The sequence below is a fragment of the Myotis brandtii genome, unplaced genomic scaffold (assembly GCF_000412655.1).
Source record: "Myotis brandtii unplaced genomic scaffold, ASM41265v1 scaffold105, whole genome shotgun sequence".
Classification (NCBI taxonomy): domain Eukaryota; kingdom Metazoa; phylum Chordata; class Mammalia; order Chiroptera; family Vespertilionidae; genus Myotis; species Myotis brandtii.
In genome coordinates this window covers 6,638,883-6,651,178 of record NW_005353538.1, presented here as the reverse complement: position 1 = coordinate 6,651,178, position 12,296 = coordinate 6,638,883, and the positions used below count along the sequence as shown (strand labels likewise).

General features: G+C 39.8%; 2 protein-coding genes and 1 long non-coding RNA gene across 10 annotated transcripts in view; 1 reads left to right on the top strand and 2 right to left on the bottom strand.

The window, feature by feature from the left end:
- The window catches only part of TEX12 (testis expressed 12), a 7,833-nt gene extending 6,726 nt beyond the window's left edge, over positions 1 to 1,107 (bottom strand). For 2 of the 7 annotated variants that reach the window (XM_014539679.1, XM_014539659.1), the window contains exons 1-2: positions 760 to 921; positions 311 to 597 (exon numbers count right to left, since the gene is read on the bottom strand). Coding sequence is in view for 6 of the 7 variants with exons in the window: in XM_014539659.1 (XP_014395145.1) it covers positions 311 to 597; positions 760 to 772 (300 nt within the window). In the remaining variant the exon portion in view is untranslated. Of the gene's footprint in view, positions 1 to 41; positions 221 to 310; positions 922 to 1,091 lie in introns of those variants that run through there. The other 5 variants (XM_014539651.1, XM_014539655.1, XM_005856855.2 and 2 more) reach the window with 4 other exon arrangements.
- Positions 1,108 to 3,698: 2,591 nt separating this feature from the next.
- IL18 (interleukin 18) overlaps positions 3,699 to 12,296 on the top strand; it is a 23,532-nt gene continuing 14,934 nt past the window's right edge. For both annotated transcript variants that reach the window (XM_005856853.2, XM_014539645.1), the window contains exon 1: positions 3,699 to 3,881. The gene's annotated coding sequence lies outside the window, so the exon portion shown is untranslated. The remainder of the gene's footprint in view (positions 3,882 to 12,296) is intronic.
- On the bottom strand, positions 4,313 to 6,449 carry LOC106726099. Its single transcript, XR_001362116.1, has 2 exons — positions 6,418 to 6,449; positions 4,313 to 4,447 (listed from the first exon to the last, which is right to left on the bottom strand). It is a non-coding gene; the product is annotated as an uncharacterized LOC106726099 (long non-coding RNA).

Sequence of the window (12,296 nt, the reverse complement as noted above, 5' to 3'; positions counted from 1 at the left end):
GCAGAGCTGGGCGTTCCCAGCAGTCAGCGCGTGCCAGTCACGTGACCGGCAGCCGCAGCCTCTGGAGCCCGGCGGGCAGGGCGCTCAGTCACCGGAAGCGGCTTTTTCCCTCCGCTTCTCTCCCACTCATCCCTTCGACATGGAATCTCCATAAAACAAAGATCTCTGTCCGCTTTCCAGTCTGAGGAAGAAGAAGAGACAAATCTAAGACTGTTCTCCCCTGAAAGAACATGGAAGAATTGTCAGAGCCAGGCCAGACTGTGCCCAGCCGCCTGAGTCGCAGAAAAGGAGCACAAAACAGGACACCCACCGCCACGTTCACATCCGATTCCAGGTGGTTGGGGTGACGGAAGGGTTTATACTGAGTTCCCCTGGCTGCGAGCAAGACTTCTTGATCAGAGCCTTCATCCCTTGACCCCTTTTTCTTTGGGGCAACAGAACTTCGAGAATCACGGAATCTTCGGAAATCACTTTCTTGGTGTGTAAACGAGTTTAGTTCACTTAATTGACAGCTTTCAAAAAAATATATTTTGTAGCATGCATGACCCACATCCTTGAAGCTTAGTCTGTTGGGTGCTTTAATGTGGCGACTTTGCCCTGCAATTTCAAAGATAGATATTCTAAACATGCCCAGTTAGCTGATGTGGAAGGGGAAAAAAAGGATATCAGCTCGTAAAACAAAGGTCACTGACACCCTCCCCCCCATAAATTCTGGGTGCCCGATCTTACACCTGTCAAAATTTATGGCCCACGCCTTACCCTGGGCTGGCATAGAGAGGACTTGCAGGAGGAGTCCTCACCTCCTGTGTCTTCAACAAGCCCTGCAGGAAGAGCTCTGTGTTTGTTTACCGCAGAACTCCATGGCACTGGCAGCCCCTCGCCTTGACTTCCTCTTTCCCTTGGTCAAGTACCTCCTCTTCTTCTTTTTTTTTTTTTAAATATATTTCTTTATTGATTTCAGAGAGGAAGGAAGAGGGAGAGAGACAGAAACATCAATAATAAGAGAGAATCATTGATTGGCTGCCTTCTGCACGCCCCCTACTGGGGATAGAGCCTGCAACCCAGGCATGTGCCCTTGGTGGGAATGGAACCTGGGACCCTTCAGTCCGCAGGTGGAGGCTCTATCCACTGAGCCAAACCGGCCAGGGCTACCTCCTCTTCTACATCCAGGCGACAAGCTCCGTGGTGAGCCGTGGCTGCGCGTTTGGGATTGTGACCTTTCTTTTTCCTGACTAAATACTCTTCTGTGAGGGGATACCGACCCGACTTTTGTTAATAATTGACACACCTTGGCAAATTATATTTAACACATACATTTTAATGTTTTCCCCCTTTGGCTTATTTAAATGGTAGTTGTCATACAGACTTGTCAGTATTACGTGTATATGTTTATTTATTGGCTGTCTGTGGGAAAGCCAGTTGTTTTAAATAAGTTCCTAGAACACACATACTCAATGTGTCTAACTTTATTTGCTAATATTGTGAAATATCAGTCACTCAGTAAAACTAGGCTACATAAGTGTGGTGCAGTCACTGACAGTCTTGAAAGGATCCCAATCATTGTCTGAGAGCTGATAACCACCTACGTTGAAATTTTCCCCATCTGTGGTAAAGTGAGGGAAAAAGTAATAAAAATCCCATAAAGCCAATGTATTTACTTTAAAGAATTGCCATTTATTCTAACACTATGTCCTTCCTAATGTTTTTTGGTGTTAAAGTGTCCTTTCATAGCCCTGACCAGTTTGGCTCAGTGGATAGAGCATCGGCCTACGGACTGAAGGGTCCCAGGTTCGATTCCGGTCAAGGGCATGTACCTTAGTTGCGGGCACATCCCCAGTAGGAGGTGTGCAGGAGGCAGCTGATCGATGTTTCTCTCTCATCGATGTTTCTAACTCTCTATCCCTCTCCCTTCCTCTCTGTAAAAAATCAATAAAATATATATATTTTATTGATTTTTTACAGAGAGATGCAGGAGGCCAGCTGATCGATGTTTCTCTCTCATCGATGTTTCTAACTCTCTATCCCTCTCCCTTCCTCTCTGTAAAAAATCAATAAAATATATATATTTTATTGATTTTTTACAGAGAGATGCAGGAGGCCAGCTGATCGATGTTTCTCTCTCATCGATGTTTCTAACTCTCTATCCCTCTCCCTTCCTCTCTGTAAAAAATCAATAAAATATATATATTTTTTAAAAAGTGTCCTTTCATGAACTAATCTTAAACTTAATAAAATTTAATGTCCTTACTTAAAATATAAAGTTATCCACTCAGCATTTATCTATTCTTCATTATTATAATTATTGTTGTTATTATTATGGTCCATTAAATCCCAAAGTGTGGAGAATACTGATCTAATTCCTCTCCCAGCCTTCACAGTGTATGATCTCTAAACAGGTAGTTATCTAGTTCTTAAAATATTTCCAGGAACAAATTATTCTACCTAATACATAAATGTCTACATCAGATTAAGAGAACACTATGGACATTTTATTTTACTTTTAAAATCTTGTCTCCATTGCATAAGCTAAATGAGTACAAATAAGTGAGAGGGTGTGGAGGGTTATAGTTTTCCAGTGGTTTAAAATATTCAAAGGGCTATCATCATCTCGTTTAATCTTCACAAACAACCCTATGAAGTAGGTAGAACATGTGGGTTACTCTATAAAATATAAAAATTTTTTAAAAAATGTGTGTCCCAAAACTAAGAAATAGGTTGTTATGCATTCTACATTGTTACAGTTGGAGAAAAGTAATTGGCAATAAGCCATTTAAAATTAACTTGTTTGGTCCTCTGCTACTGATCATTGTTTGACTCCACTTCATACTTTCATGTTGACTGGCCCAATTGGACATTACAGTTGGAGGATGAAAACTCGTTATCTCAATGTCAATCATATGTGCATTCTTACCATGCACTCCTCTCTTTTTTTATCATACACTTCTTAAATGTGCACTTTTTTCTTCTGATAACCGCCACTCCAAGTACCTCCCATCATCCTGCCATAGACTTATTTTGTAATCACTACTGTGGGCATGATGTTTTTATGATCTTATAAAATTAAAACACTCTTGTTGAAAACCAAACCAACAAACAAAAAATAAAACTAGCTGCCTATGTAAGCATTTTTTTTTTCCTAACTCTAGAACCCCTCTGTTTCCTTATAATCTCTGTACTGGAAAAAAGCAAAAACCAAAAGTCACTTTGCTAATTACCTTGCTAGCAAGGTAGTATGATTTAGCATATGTTCAAGAAAAAAAAATTGTCTAAAAAGCTTTGTTTCTACTAATTATTTCCAAGACTGTGATATTTACATTCTGCTTCTCAAAAGTTACGTTTTAGGTGCTATAATTACATTACATGAATTATTCTAATAGGTTTAATTATTCAGCACTGTTTAAGAAAGTTTTGTGCTGAGTACAAGAAGAAAGTCTTAAACAGATTAATGTAAAAAAGATGCTTCCAATTGGCAGATGCTTTTTTTAAAGTTGCTTGGATATACTTCTGAAAGAGGGACAAACTTTGGGCAGTCAGAACTCCAACTTTTACAGAAGAAATTATTTCATTAAAATAATGGTTGTACATTAAAGAAATACCCACATTCTCTGACAATTTATTTCAAGCTCTATTGCCCTAAGAGAGCCCACAGTTAAAGGCGGGTCCAAGACGTGCCAAGTCTCCTCCCTCCAATTTTCTTCCTCGTTCCTCCCTCTTCCTCTGACGGGCTGGCACGAATGAGCAGAGAGGAGTGTGATTCTCAATGCTTTTTGCATTCCCCGCTGCCTGCTGAGGAGGCTGTCACTTTCTACACAGCCTCCTGAAAAGAAAGAGACCTGAAACCGTCCAGACCACTTCTTCGTCTAGGAAACGATTGAGCACAGGTAAGCAATATCATTCCTCTTTCTTTGGAAACCCAAGCATGGCGATTAGGGGTAAATAAGCTAGAAAAGCGATTGAGAGAAATTTAAGTGTTCTGACATCGTTTTGATGGGCAGTCAGTAACAACATACGGAATATAGCAAAGCCAGAGTCGAAACTTTCTCTCTTTTAGCAAACAGTGGAGAGTACCACTTTAGAGCAAATATTCTCAAACTTTTTGGTCTCCTGATTTCTTTACATATCTATAAATTATTAAGGACCCTGAAGTATTTTTCTTTCTCTAGGTCATCTACTGTATTACTGTCATTTACAGTATTTAAATTAAAACTGAGAAATTTTAAAAATAGTGACCTATTAATTTATTTTAAAATAACAAAAAGCCATCACATGTTAGCATAAATAACATTTTAAATTATAGATCACTAAAAAAAACTATAAAGAGTGACTTTTTTTTATTTTTACAAATCTCTTTAATGTCTGCCTTCTCAGCTGCATTCTCATCTGCTTTTGGTGCAATCTCTGTAATATCAGACAGAATGTAGCTTCTGGTAGACTCCATTGTATACTCCTGAGAGAATGGGGATGAAAAAGACAAATTACATGTTAGAATTACTATGGTAATAACTTTGACCTCATGAACCACCTGAGAGCTGCTGCTTTAGAATGACAACATAGATAAGCTTTTCTTTAAAGGGAGTCTCAGCTCCGAATCAATTATTTTAAAAGCAAACACAAAATTTGCCAAAGGTTGAGCATCTTGATGGAAGCTGCCCCAGCACCTTTAGGCTGGGCAACAGTTGGACAATATACAATTCCCCAGAAGAGGTTTATTTTACAGTAACAAAGGGGCTGAATAAATATCTATTTTGAAGTATGTATAACAAAAATTAGGACACCCTTAAAAATCCTCTTTTCTTTTTGCCTACATGCAGCTATTTCGGGTTCAAATTAATCTTCCTTTAAAATATCTTTTAAAATCTGATTTGTTCATATTATTCCTCCATGAATATTATGAATTCTTACTGGAATTTCTACATCAATTCTTATAGTAGTTTCATAACCTGTCTCTAATTTCTTTCAGAATGCACTGTCAGCTCAGTAACCTGCTTCCCTATTGCCTGCGAAACTAAATTTAAATGCTCTGCATGACTTCCAAAGCCCTCCATGATTTAACCCCACCCTACCCTGTGTTCCCCACAAGGCAGCCGGAGTGTCCTCTAGCATAAAAAGTATGGCCTCATTCAGTCCAGCACCACCACCACCACCACCACCACCACCACCACAACGTTGTTGTTTTAATTATCACATAAATGCTCTTCCATCAGTTTAACTTTTAAGCATCCTTTAAGATTACATTCCATTTTCCTTTTCACACAAGGCCATTCCAACTACATCAGTTCCATTTTGGCTTTTAGACTGTATTTAGCAGTTAATTCTGTATCTCTTATCATTAATTCTTTACCTAAATCTTTACCTAGGTCTACTCCCACACCCACATACAGACATTAATAAGATGGCAAAATTTTCAAGGACAAAGTGATTTACAGAACAGAAAAGTTGGGTTTTGAATCTTGTTGCTGGCAAGACGACTACCCACTTGATTTCAGGGAAATTGTTAGGTAATATGCTCCTCATTTTATCCCATACTATTCCACAGCATTGGAACATTTTTACTTTTAATCTAATAGTATGTTTTTAAACTCCTACTAGCTTAACAATGATGGCCATATAATAAATATTCAATCAATACATGTTGTTTTAGAATTATAAGGAAGTGGTTATTAGGGCATTTGCCACAAATAAATGTTTTTTTTTTTCCTTGAGACTTATGTAGAATCGAGAATTACAAAATACTGGAGCTGGAAAAAACCTTAGAGATTGACCAGTCAACTCCCTGTTTATCCAAATGAGAAAACTGAGACCCTCCTCATTAAATGACTGGCCCCAGACAAGTTTGGGACACATTTGGCCTAATTTCCATCATAATTTTCTACCATTTGCTAGAATCTAGCTCGTTTCCAAAGCTTGCATAACTAAAACTGTTTTTATTTCAAAGAACTAATTGTCGCTGCATCTTCCTGAGAAGATCTTTCTAAGATGGTTTATAACTCTTTTAATTAAAAAAAAGTCAATAATCTGAGTATCTTAGATGAAATATTTTTAAACATTTTTATCCAATGGAAACTATAATTTTTATAGCTTAGTTAAGAAAGCAAAGAAGCACAGATGAGAAAGGAAAAGGAAAGTTGGGGGAAGAGGAAAGGAACACTATTCTTGTAATCATAGATGTACAAGATCTAACAAAAAGAGTGGCAAGAGAATAAAGAATTCAAAATAAACTCGAATGAAGTAAAGATAAACTAACTACCAGGGAACAAAAGAAGAGGAAGAACATTAGAGAAAGTATTCTATCTTAAAACCTGCTTTTAGACTTCCCCCATTTTCTTTTTCTCATTGGCTTTAAGATGGAGTGAAAGTTTTAAGACAGAAAAAATGTCTAGCCCTGGCCGGTGTGGCCAAGTTGGTTGTGTGTCATACCATGCTCTGAAAGGTTGCCAGTTCTATTCCAGCTCAGGGCACATGCCTGCGTTGCGCCCAGTCAGGGGCCTGCAAGAGACAGCCAATCCATGTGATTTCACATCATGTTCCCCTCTCTTTCTCCCTCTTCTTTCCTCTCTCTAAAAATCAATAAAGAAAAAAATCGTAAAAAATAAAAATTCTACCAACCCTTTATCCATTATTTTCATGGTGACAAGTTTTATCATAGCAAACATTTATTTACTGCATGTAAGTTCTTTTCTGGTGTTGAAGATTTTTTAAAAGAGAATTACTTGTTATCTTAAAGAAATTCAGGCTAAAGCTGGGCAGAACTATTTGTCATCAAAATAATCTTTTTTTTTTAAATTTATGAAAGGTCTTCTCCCTACTCTTTTTTTTAAAAATATATCTTATTGATTTTTTACAGAGAGGAAGGGAGAGGGATAGAGAGTTAGAAACATCAATGAGAGAGAAACATCGATCAGCTGGCCTCCTGCATGCCCCTCACTGGGGATGTGCCTGCAACCAAAGTACATGCCCTTGACCAGAATCGAACCTGGGACCCTTCAGTCCGCAGGCTGACGTTCTATCCACTGAGCCAAACCAGTTACGGACAAAATAATCTTAATTCAATGTAAGAGCTATTTCAGATGCCTGGAGGAGGGAGGATTGGGGAAGGTGGGTACTGAGAAGAGAATGATTAGCTAGGAATGGAGGAGTTAGGGAAGTTTTTCTAGAGGAGATGTTTGAGCTGGGACTTAAAGAAAGAGGGCTTGACAGGGGGGGAAAAGGCAGGGATAACTCAGGCAATAGTATGTAGTGGGGGAGAGTCTGGAAGCAAGAAAACCAAGAAGAGCAGTATTAAAATAGAAAGTTCAAGGAGTGTTGAGGGCTTCATTTAAAACAGTTCCAGTGTGGCCTGGCCGGTGTTGCTCAGTGGTTGAGCATCAACCTAAGAACCAAGAGGTCACAGTTTGATATCTGGGCAGGTCACATGCCCAGGTTGCAGGTTCGATCCCCAGTGTGGGGCGTGTAGGAGGCAGCCAATCAATGTTTCTCTCTTATCTTGATATTTCTATCTCTCTCTCTCTCCCTCTCCCGTTGAGCGTTGACCCATGAACCTGGAGGTCACGGTTCGATGCCCCGTGAGGGCACAGGCCTGGGTGGCGGGCTCTAGTGTGGGGCCTGCAGGAGGCAGCCGATCCATGATTCTCTCTCATCACTGATGTTTCTATCTCTCTCTCCCTCTCCCTCTCTGTGAAATCAAAAAATATATATATTTTTAAAATTAAATAAATAAAACAAAACAGTGTGGATGGAGATGGAGGGGTGATACCAAATTACAAATCCATTTCTGAGTTATAATCTACAGTATTTATGAGACAGAGAAAAGATTAGGCAGCTTAATGGTTGAGCATAGTAGACCCAGGCACCAAGAGGTCACCAATTCAATTCCCAGTCAGAGCACATGCCATGGTTGCAGGCTTGATCCCCAGTAGGGGGAGTGCAGGAAGCAGCCAATCAATGTTGATGTTTCTCTCTCATCAATGTTTCTCTCTCCCTCTCCCTTCCTCTCTCTCTAAAAAAAGTAATATAAACATTTTTTTCAAAAAATATTAGGCAAAGGAGTCAAGAAGGACTTCCAGGTTTAGTTTTGAACAGATCATTTGGACATGTTTGGGAAAGTAATTCGTTAATATATCTTACAGTTGGGACAATGCATCTGGAGCCAGAAATTGAAATTTGCAAGTTATCTATCCCCCAATAGCTACCACCCTCTCTCTTCACTTTATAGCCAAACTTCCTAAAAGAATAGTTTGTATTCATTGTCTGTACTTTTTTCCCATCCCATTCTGTCCTAGATTTTTGTCAGCCTGCCTTTTGTACCCTCACTTTCCCCAAACTGTTCTTTTCCCAAATTTCCTAATTGTCAAATTCAATGAACAAGTTTAAACTTGTATCTAAATTATGGGCTTTGCAGTATCTGATTTCAAGCAGCGCCTCCCGGAAGCTCCTTTCTTCCTGGATTCCTATGACACTTCTCTCTTAGATTTGCAAAACTGAACGAATTATTTTCCACTCAAGCCTCTCTTTTATTCTTTTTCTTAGTTAATGAGGTAACACTCAACAAATTGCTCAAGTCAGAAACTTTAAAGTCATCCTCAGTTCCTTCTTCTTCCATTCGACCCACAACCGATCAGCTAAAAAAAAAATCCTGCTGTTAACCTCTCATGAGTCCATCCTCTTCCTTTCATCCCCCACAGGTACTACCTTAGTTTATACAGGCTCATCAACTCTTCCCTTAACTGTTAAAATTGCCTCTAAGGTTGTTTTCTAACTTTTGTCCAGTCTTACCCATCAAATCCATTCTCTACACTGCTGCCAGATTATTGACTTTTTAAAACATACATCTGAACACATCTTTCTCCTACTTGAAGTAAGGCAGTATTTTTTCAGAAAAAAAAATTGCAAATTCTTTAGTTAAGTTAAACAGGTCTCTATAATCCGACTCTCCTTTACAAGCTTTAGTCAAACCAAACTTCATTGCAAGTTGCATTTTATGTGACTTGAATTAGGCAGAATCAACGAATGTAATATAAAAATAATAGTCTCACACCGGCCAGTGTTACTCTGCTATTTGAACATTGTCCCATGCATGACAGGTCAAGAGGTAACCAGTTCAATTCCCAGTTAGGGCACATGCCAGGTTTTGGGCTTGATCCCCAGTAAAGGGTGTTTGGGAGGCAGCCTATCCATGTCTCTCTCATCAGTGTTTCTATATATATATTCCCCTCTCTTTCTTTCTCTCTATCTCTCTCTCTCTCTCTCTCATAAAAACATATTTAAATAATAATAATAATAGTCACACCCTGGCCAGTGTGGCTCAGTTGTTTGAGCATTGTCCCGTGTACAAGAGGTCAAGAAGTCGCTGGTTCCAGTCCAGTTCAAGTCCAGTCAAGGCATGTGTCCAGGTTTCCAGCTCAATCCCCAGTAAGGGGTGTTCAGGAAGCAGCCTGTCCATGTCTCCCTCATCAGTGTTTCTCTATATATATTCCTCACCCTTTCTCTCTCTCTCCTTCAACTAAATAAAAACATGTTTTAAAAAATAATAATAGTCTCACCCTGGCCAATGTAGCTCAGTAGTTGGAGTGTTGGCGAGCACACCAAAGGGTCTCAGGCTCAATTCCCTGTCAAGGGAACTTACCTGGTTGCAAGTTTGAGCCCCAGCCTGGTCAGGGCATGTGAGGGAGGCAACCAATCAATGTGTTTCTCTCACATTGATGTTTCTTTCTCTCTCTCTCTCTGTCTCTCCCCTGCCTTTCCTCCCTCCCTCCCATTCTCTCTAAAAAGCAATGGAAAAAATGTCCTTGGGTTAGAATTGACAAAAATAATAATAATAATAGTCTCACTTTATAGGCAAAGTGGAAATATGTGAGCTCCAAATTAGTTTATCTAAAATGACATAATCTCAAAATGGTAGCAAAGTGAGTTGTGCACTGTTAACACTACTGCCACATGGAAGTGTCTCTTATACCTGGTAAATTATCTGCTTCCATGTAAGTGAGACTGTTCTTTATCTCAGAAATTCTTGAGACATACAGCTATTGTTGTGCTATTATTTTTTTAACATTCACTACTATTATCATTTAAAATATTTTTATATCTGATAATGATGTTATCAGAGTGCTAAGGAGTATGATTACTGCTTGTGCTGAAAAACAAAGAAATAAAGTGGGACAAAATTTAGATGCAAGTAAACAATATTAAAAAGTCTAAGTACCACCATGATAGCCTGTGTAGAGAGAGCACACTGCAAAACATTAGTAATAATGCTGAGAAAGATGAAGAAAGAAAGGAAGCAAGAATCTACTTTGGTTGTTGTAGATTTATGGACTCCAAATATACCTTCTCACATACTTTTATACTTATTCCCAAGGAAAGGTTAATCTTGAACTATGTGAGATCTTCAGAAATGCATTGTTCCTGTAAAATGTGACTGCATTTGCATTAATTGCAGGGGGAATGATGGGCTCCAAACAAGCCATATTCTCTCAGCCTCCCTACTTCCTGGCTTTTGCTCACAGTCTTCTCTCTTTGTGGAATGCTCTCCCCCAGCCTTGAAAATGCCTGCCTCTCTTTCAAGGCAGCACAATCATCTTTTCCTCTAAGAAGCCTTCTTCAACACCACCAGGCAGAGAAGATCTCTTGTAAATCCAGTTATTACAACATTTATTATACTATTTTGTAATTAGTTTATATATTTGTCTCTCCCACTAGATTCTGAGTAATCAAAGGGTAGGAATGAAGTTTCCTGCATGTGTGTTTGTCAGCTTTCTAGCCCCATGCCTAACACATGGTGGATACGCAACAATTAATAGATGAATGAATTCAAAAATTGTGTAGTCGTATTATTATTTTTAAAGTATTTGTGTCCTTCTCTAAATCCATTTACTCACTGATTAACCAAAAAACTGTAGCAAACACTAGTAGTTTCATCCAATTTCTACACATACTACTTAGTACTTTTTGGGTGAATTACTTTCATAAAATATGTATGCATTACATATTAAAATTTGTAGAGAAGACCACCCTAGCCATTATCATATATAGAGAGAGATATAGAGATATAGAGATATATATATGGCTAATATGCAAAGTGTCCCCTCAGGAGTTCCACTGGGAGACCAGGAATTTGATTGCTCTCTATGACATGTGCTGACCACCAAGGGGCGGCACAGAACAAATGAAGGCCCAGGCCAGCAGCCAGCAGCTGGGAAAGGAAGGCCCCAACCAGCAGCTGGAAGCCAGAAGGAAGGCCCCGGCCAGCATCCTGGTCACTGGCCAGGCCTAGGGACCCTACCCATGCACAAATTTTGTGCACCGGGCCTCTAGCATATATGTGTGTGTGTGTGTGTGTGTGTGTATAATATATCTACAATTTAATAACTACCCACACAATTTAATAACTATCCACACTTGTATGTGTATAAGAAACCACACCTAGATAAAACTGTTAAATAGTCACCAACTAGCAAGTATTTGGGATTATCTTAATTTGGATTAAGTTTTTGCAACTGGGTTTTAATTTCCTGATTCCTCTACCAGGTATGTTTGGCCTTAGTAGACTATGCTAGAAAAAAAATCGAGTCAGTTCTCTACCTATGAGCATAGATTTATAAACACCCCTATACATATCAACAACAATTGTGACTCAACTACCTTCTTTGGAGCCCCAACCATAACTGCTCTCAGGGACCCAAGATACTCCTAAACTCTAGAGTAGAGCGTTCTAATCACTTCTGTGGCAAAGATCTCCATAGGCAATCTGGTAAAATCTCTGGACCTCTTCTCGGGTAATGTTTTTACCTGCATGCAATTAAATACTTGGGATTGCCCTAGCCCCGTGGTCGGCAAACCGGGGCTCGCGAGCCACATGCGGTTCTTTGGCCCCTTCAGTGTGGCTCTTCCACAAAATACCACTTACGGGCACACACGTACAGTGCGATTGAAACTTCATGGCCCATGCGCATAAGTCGGTATTTTGTGGAAGAGCCGGTATTTTGTGGAAGAGCCACACTGAAGGGGCCAAAGAGCTGCATGTGGCTTGCGAGCGCGGTTTCCCGAGACGCAGTTTGGCAACCATTGCCCTAGCCGGTTTGGCTCGGTGGCTCAGTGGCTCGGTGGATAGAGCATCGGCCTGCGGACTGAAAGGTCCCGGGTTTGATTCTGGTCAAGAGTACATGCCCGGGCCCTGACCAGTTTAGCTCAGTGGATAGTGCGTCAGCCTGTGGACTGAAGGGTCCCAGGTTCGATTCCAGTCAAGGGCATGTACCTTGGTTTTGGGCACATCCCCAGTAGGAGGTGTGCAGGAGGCAACT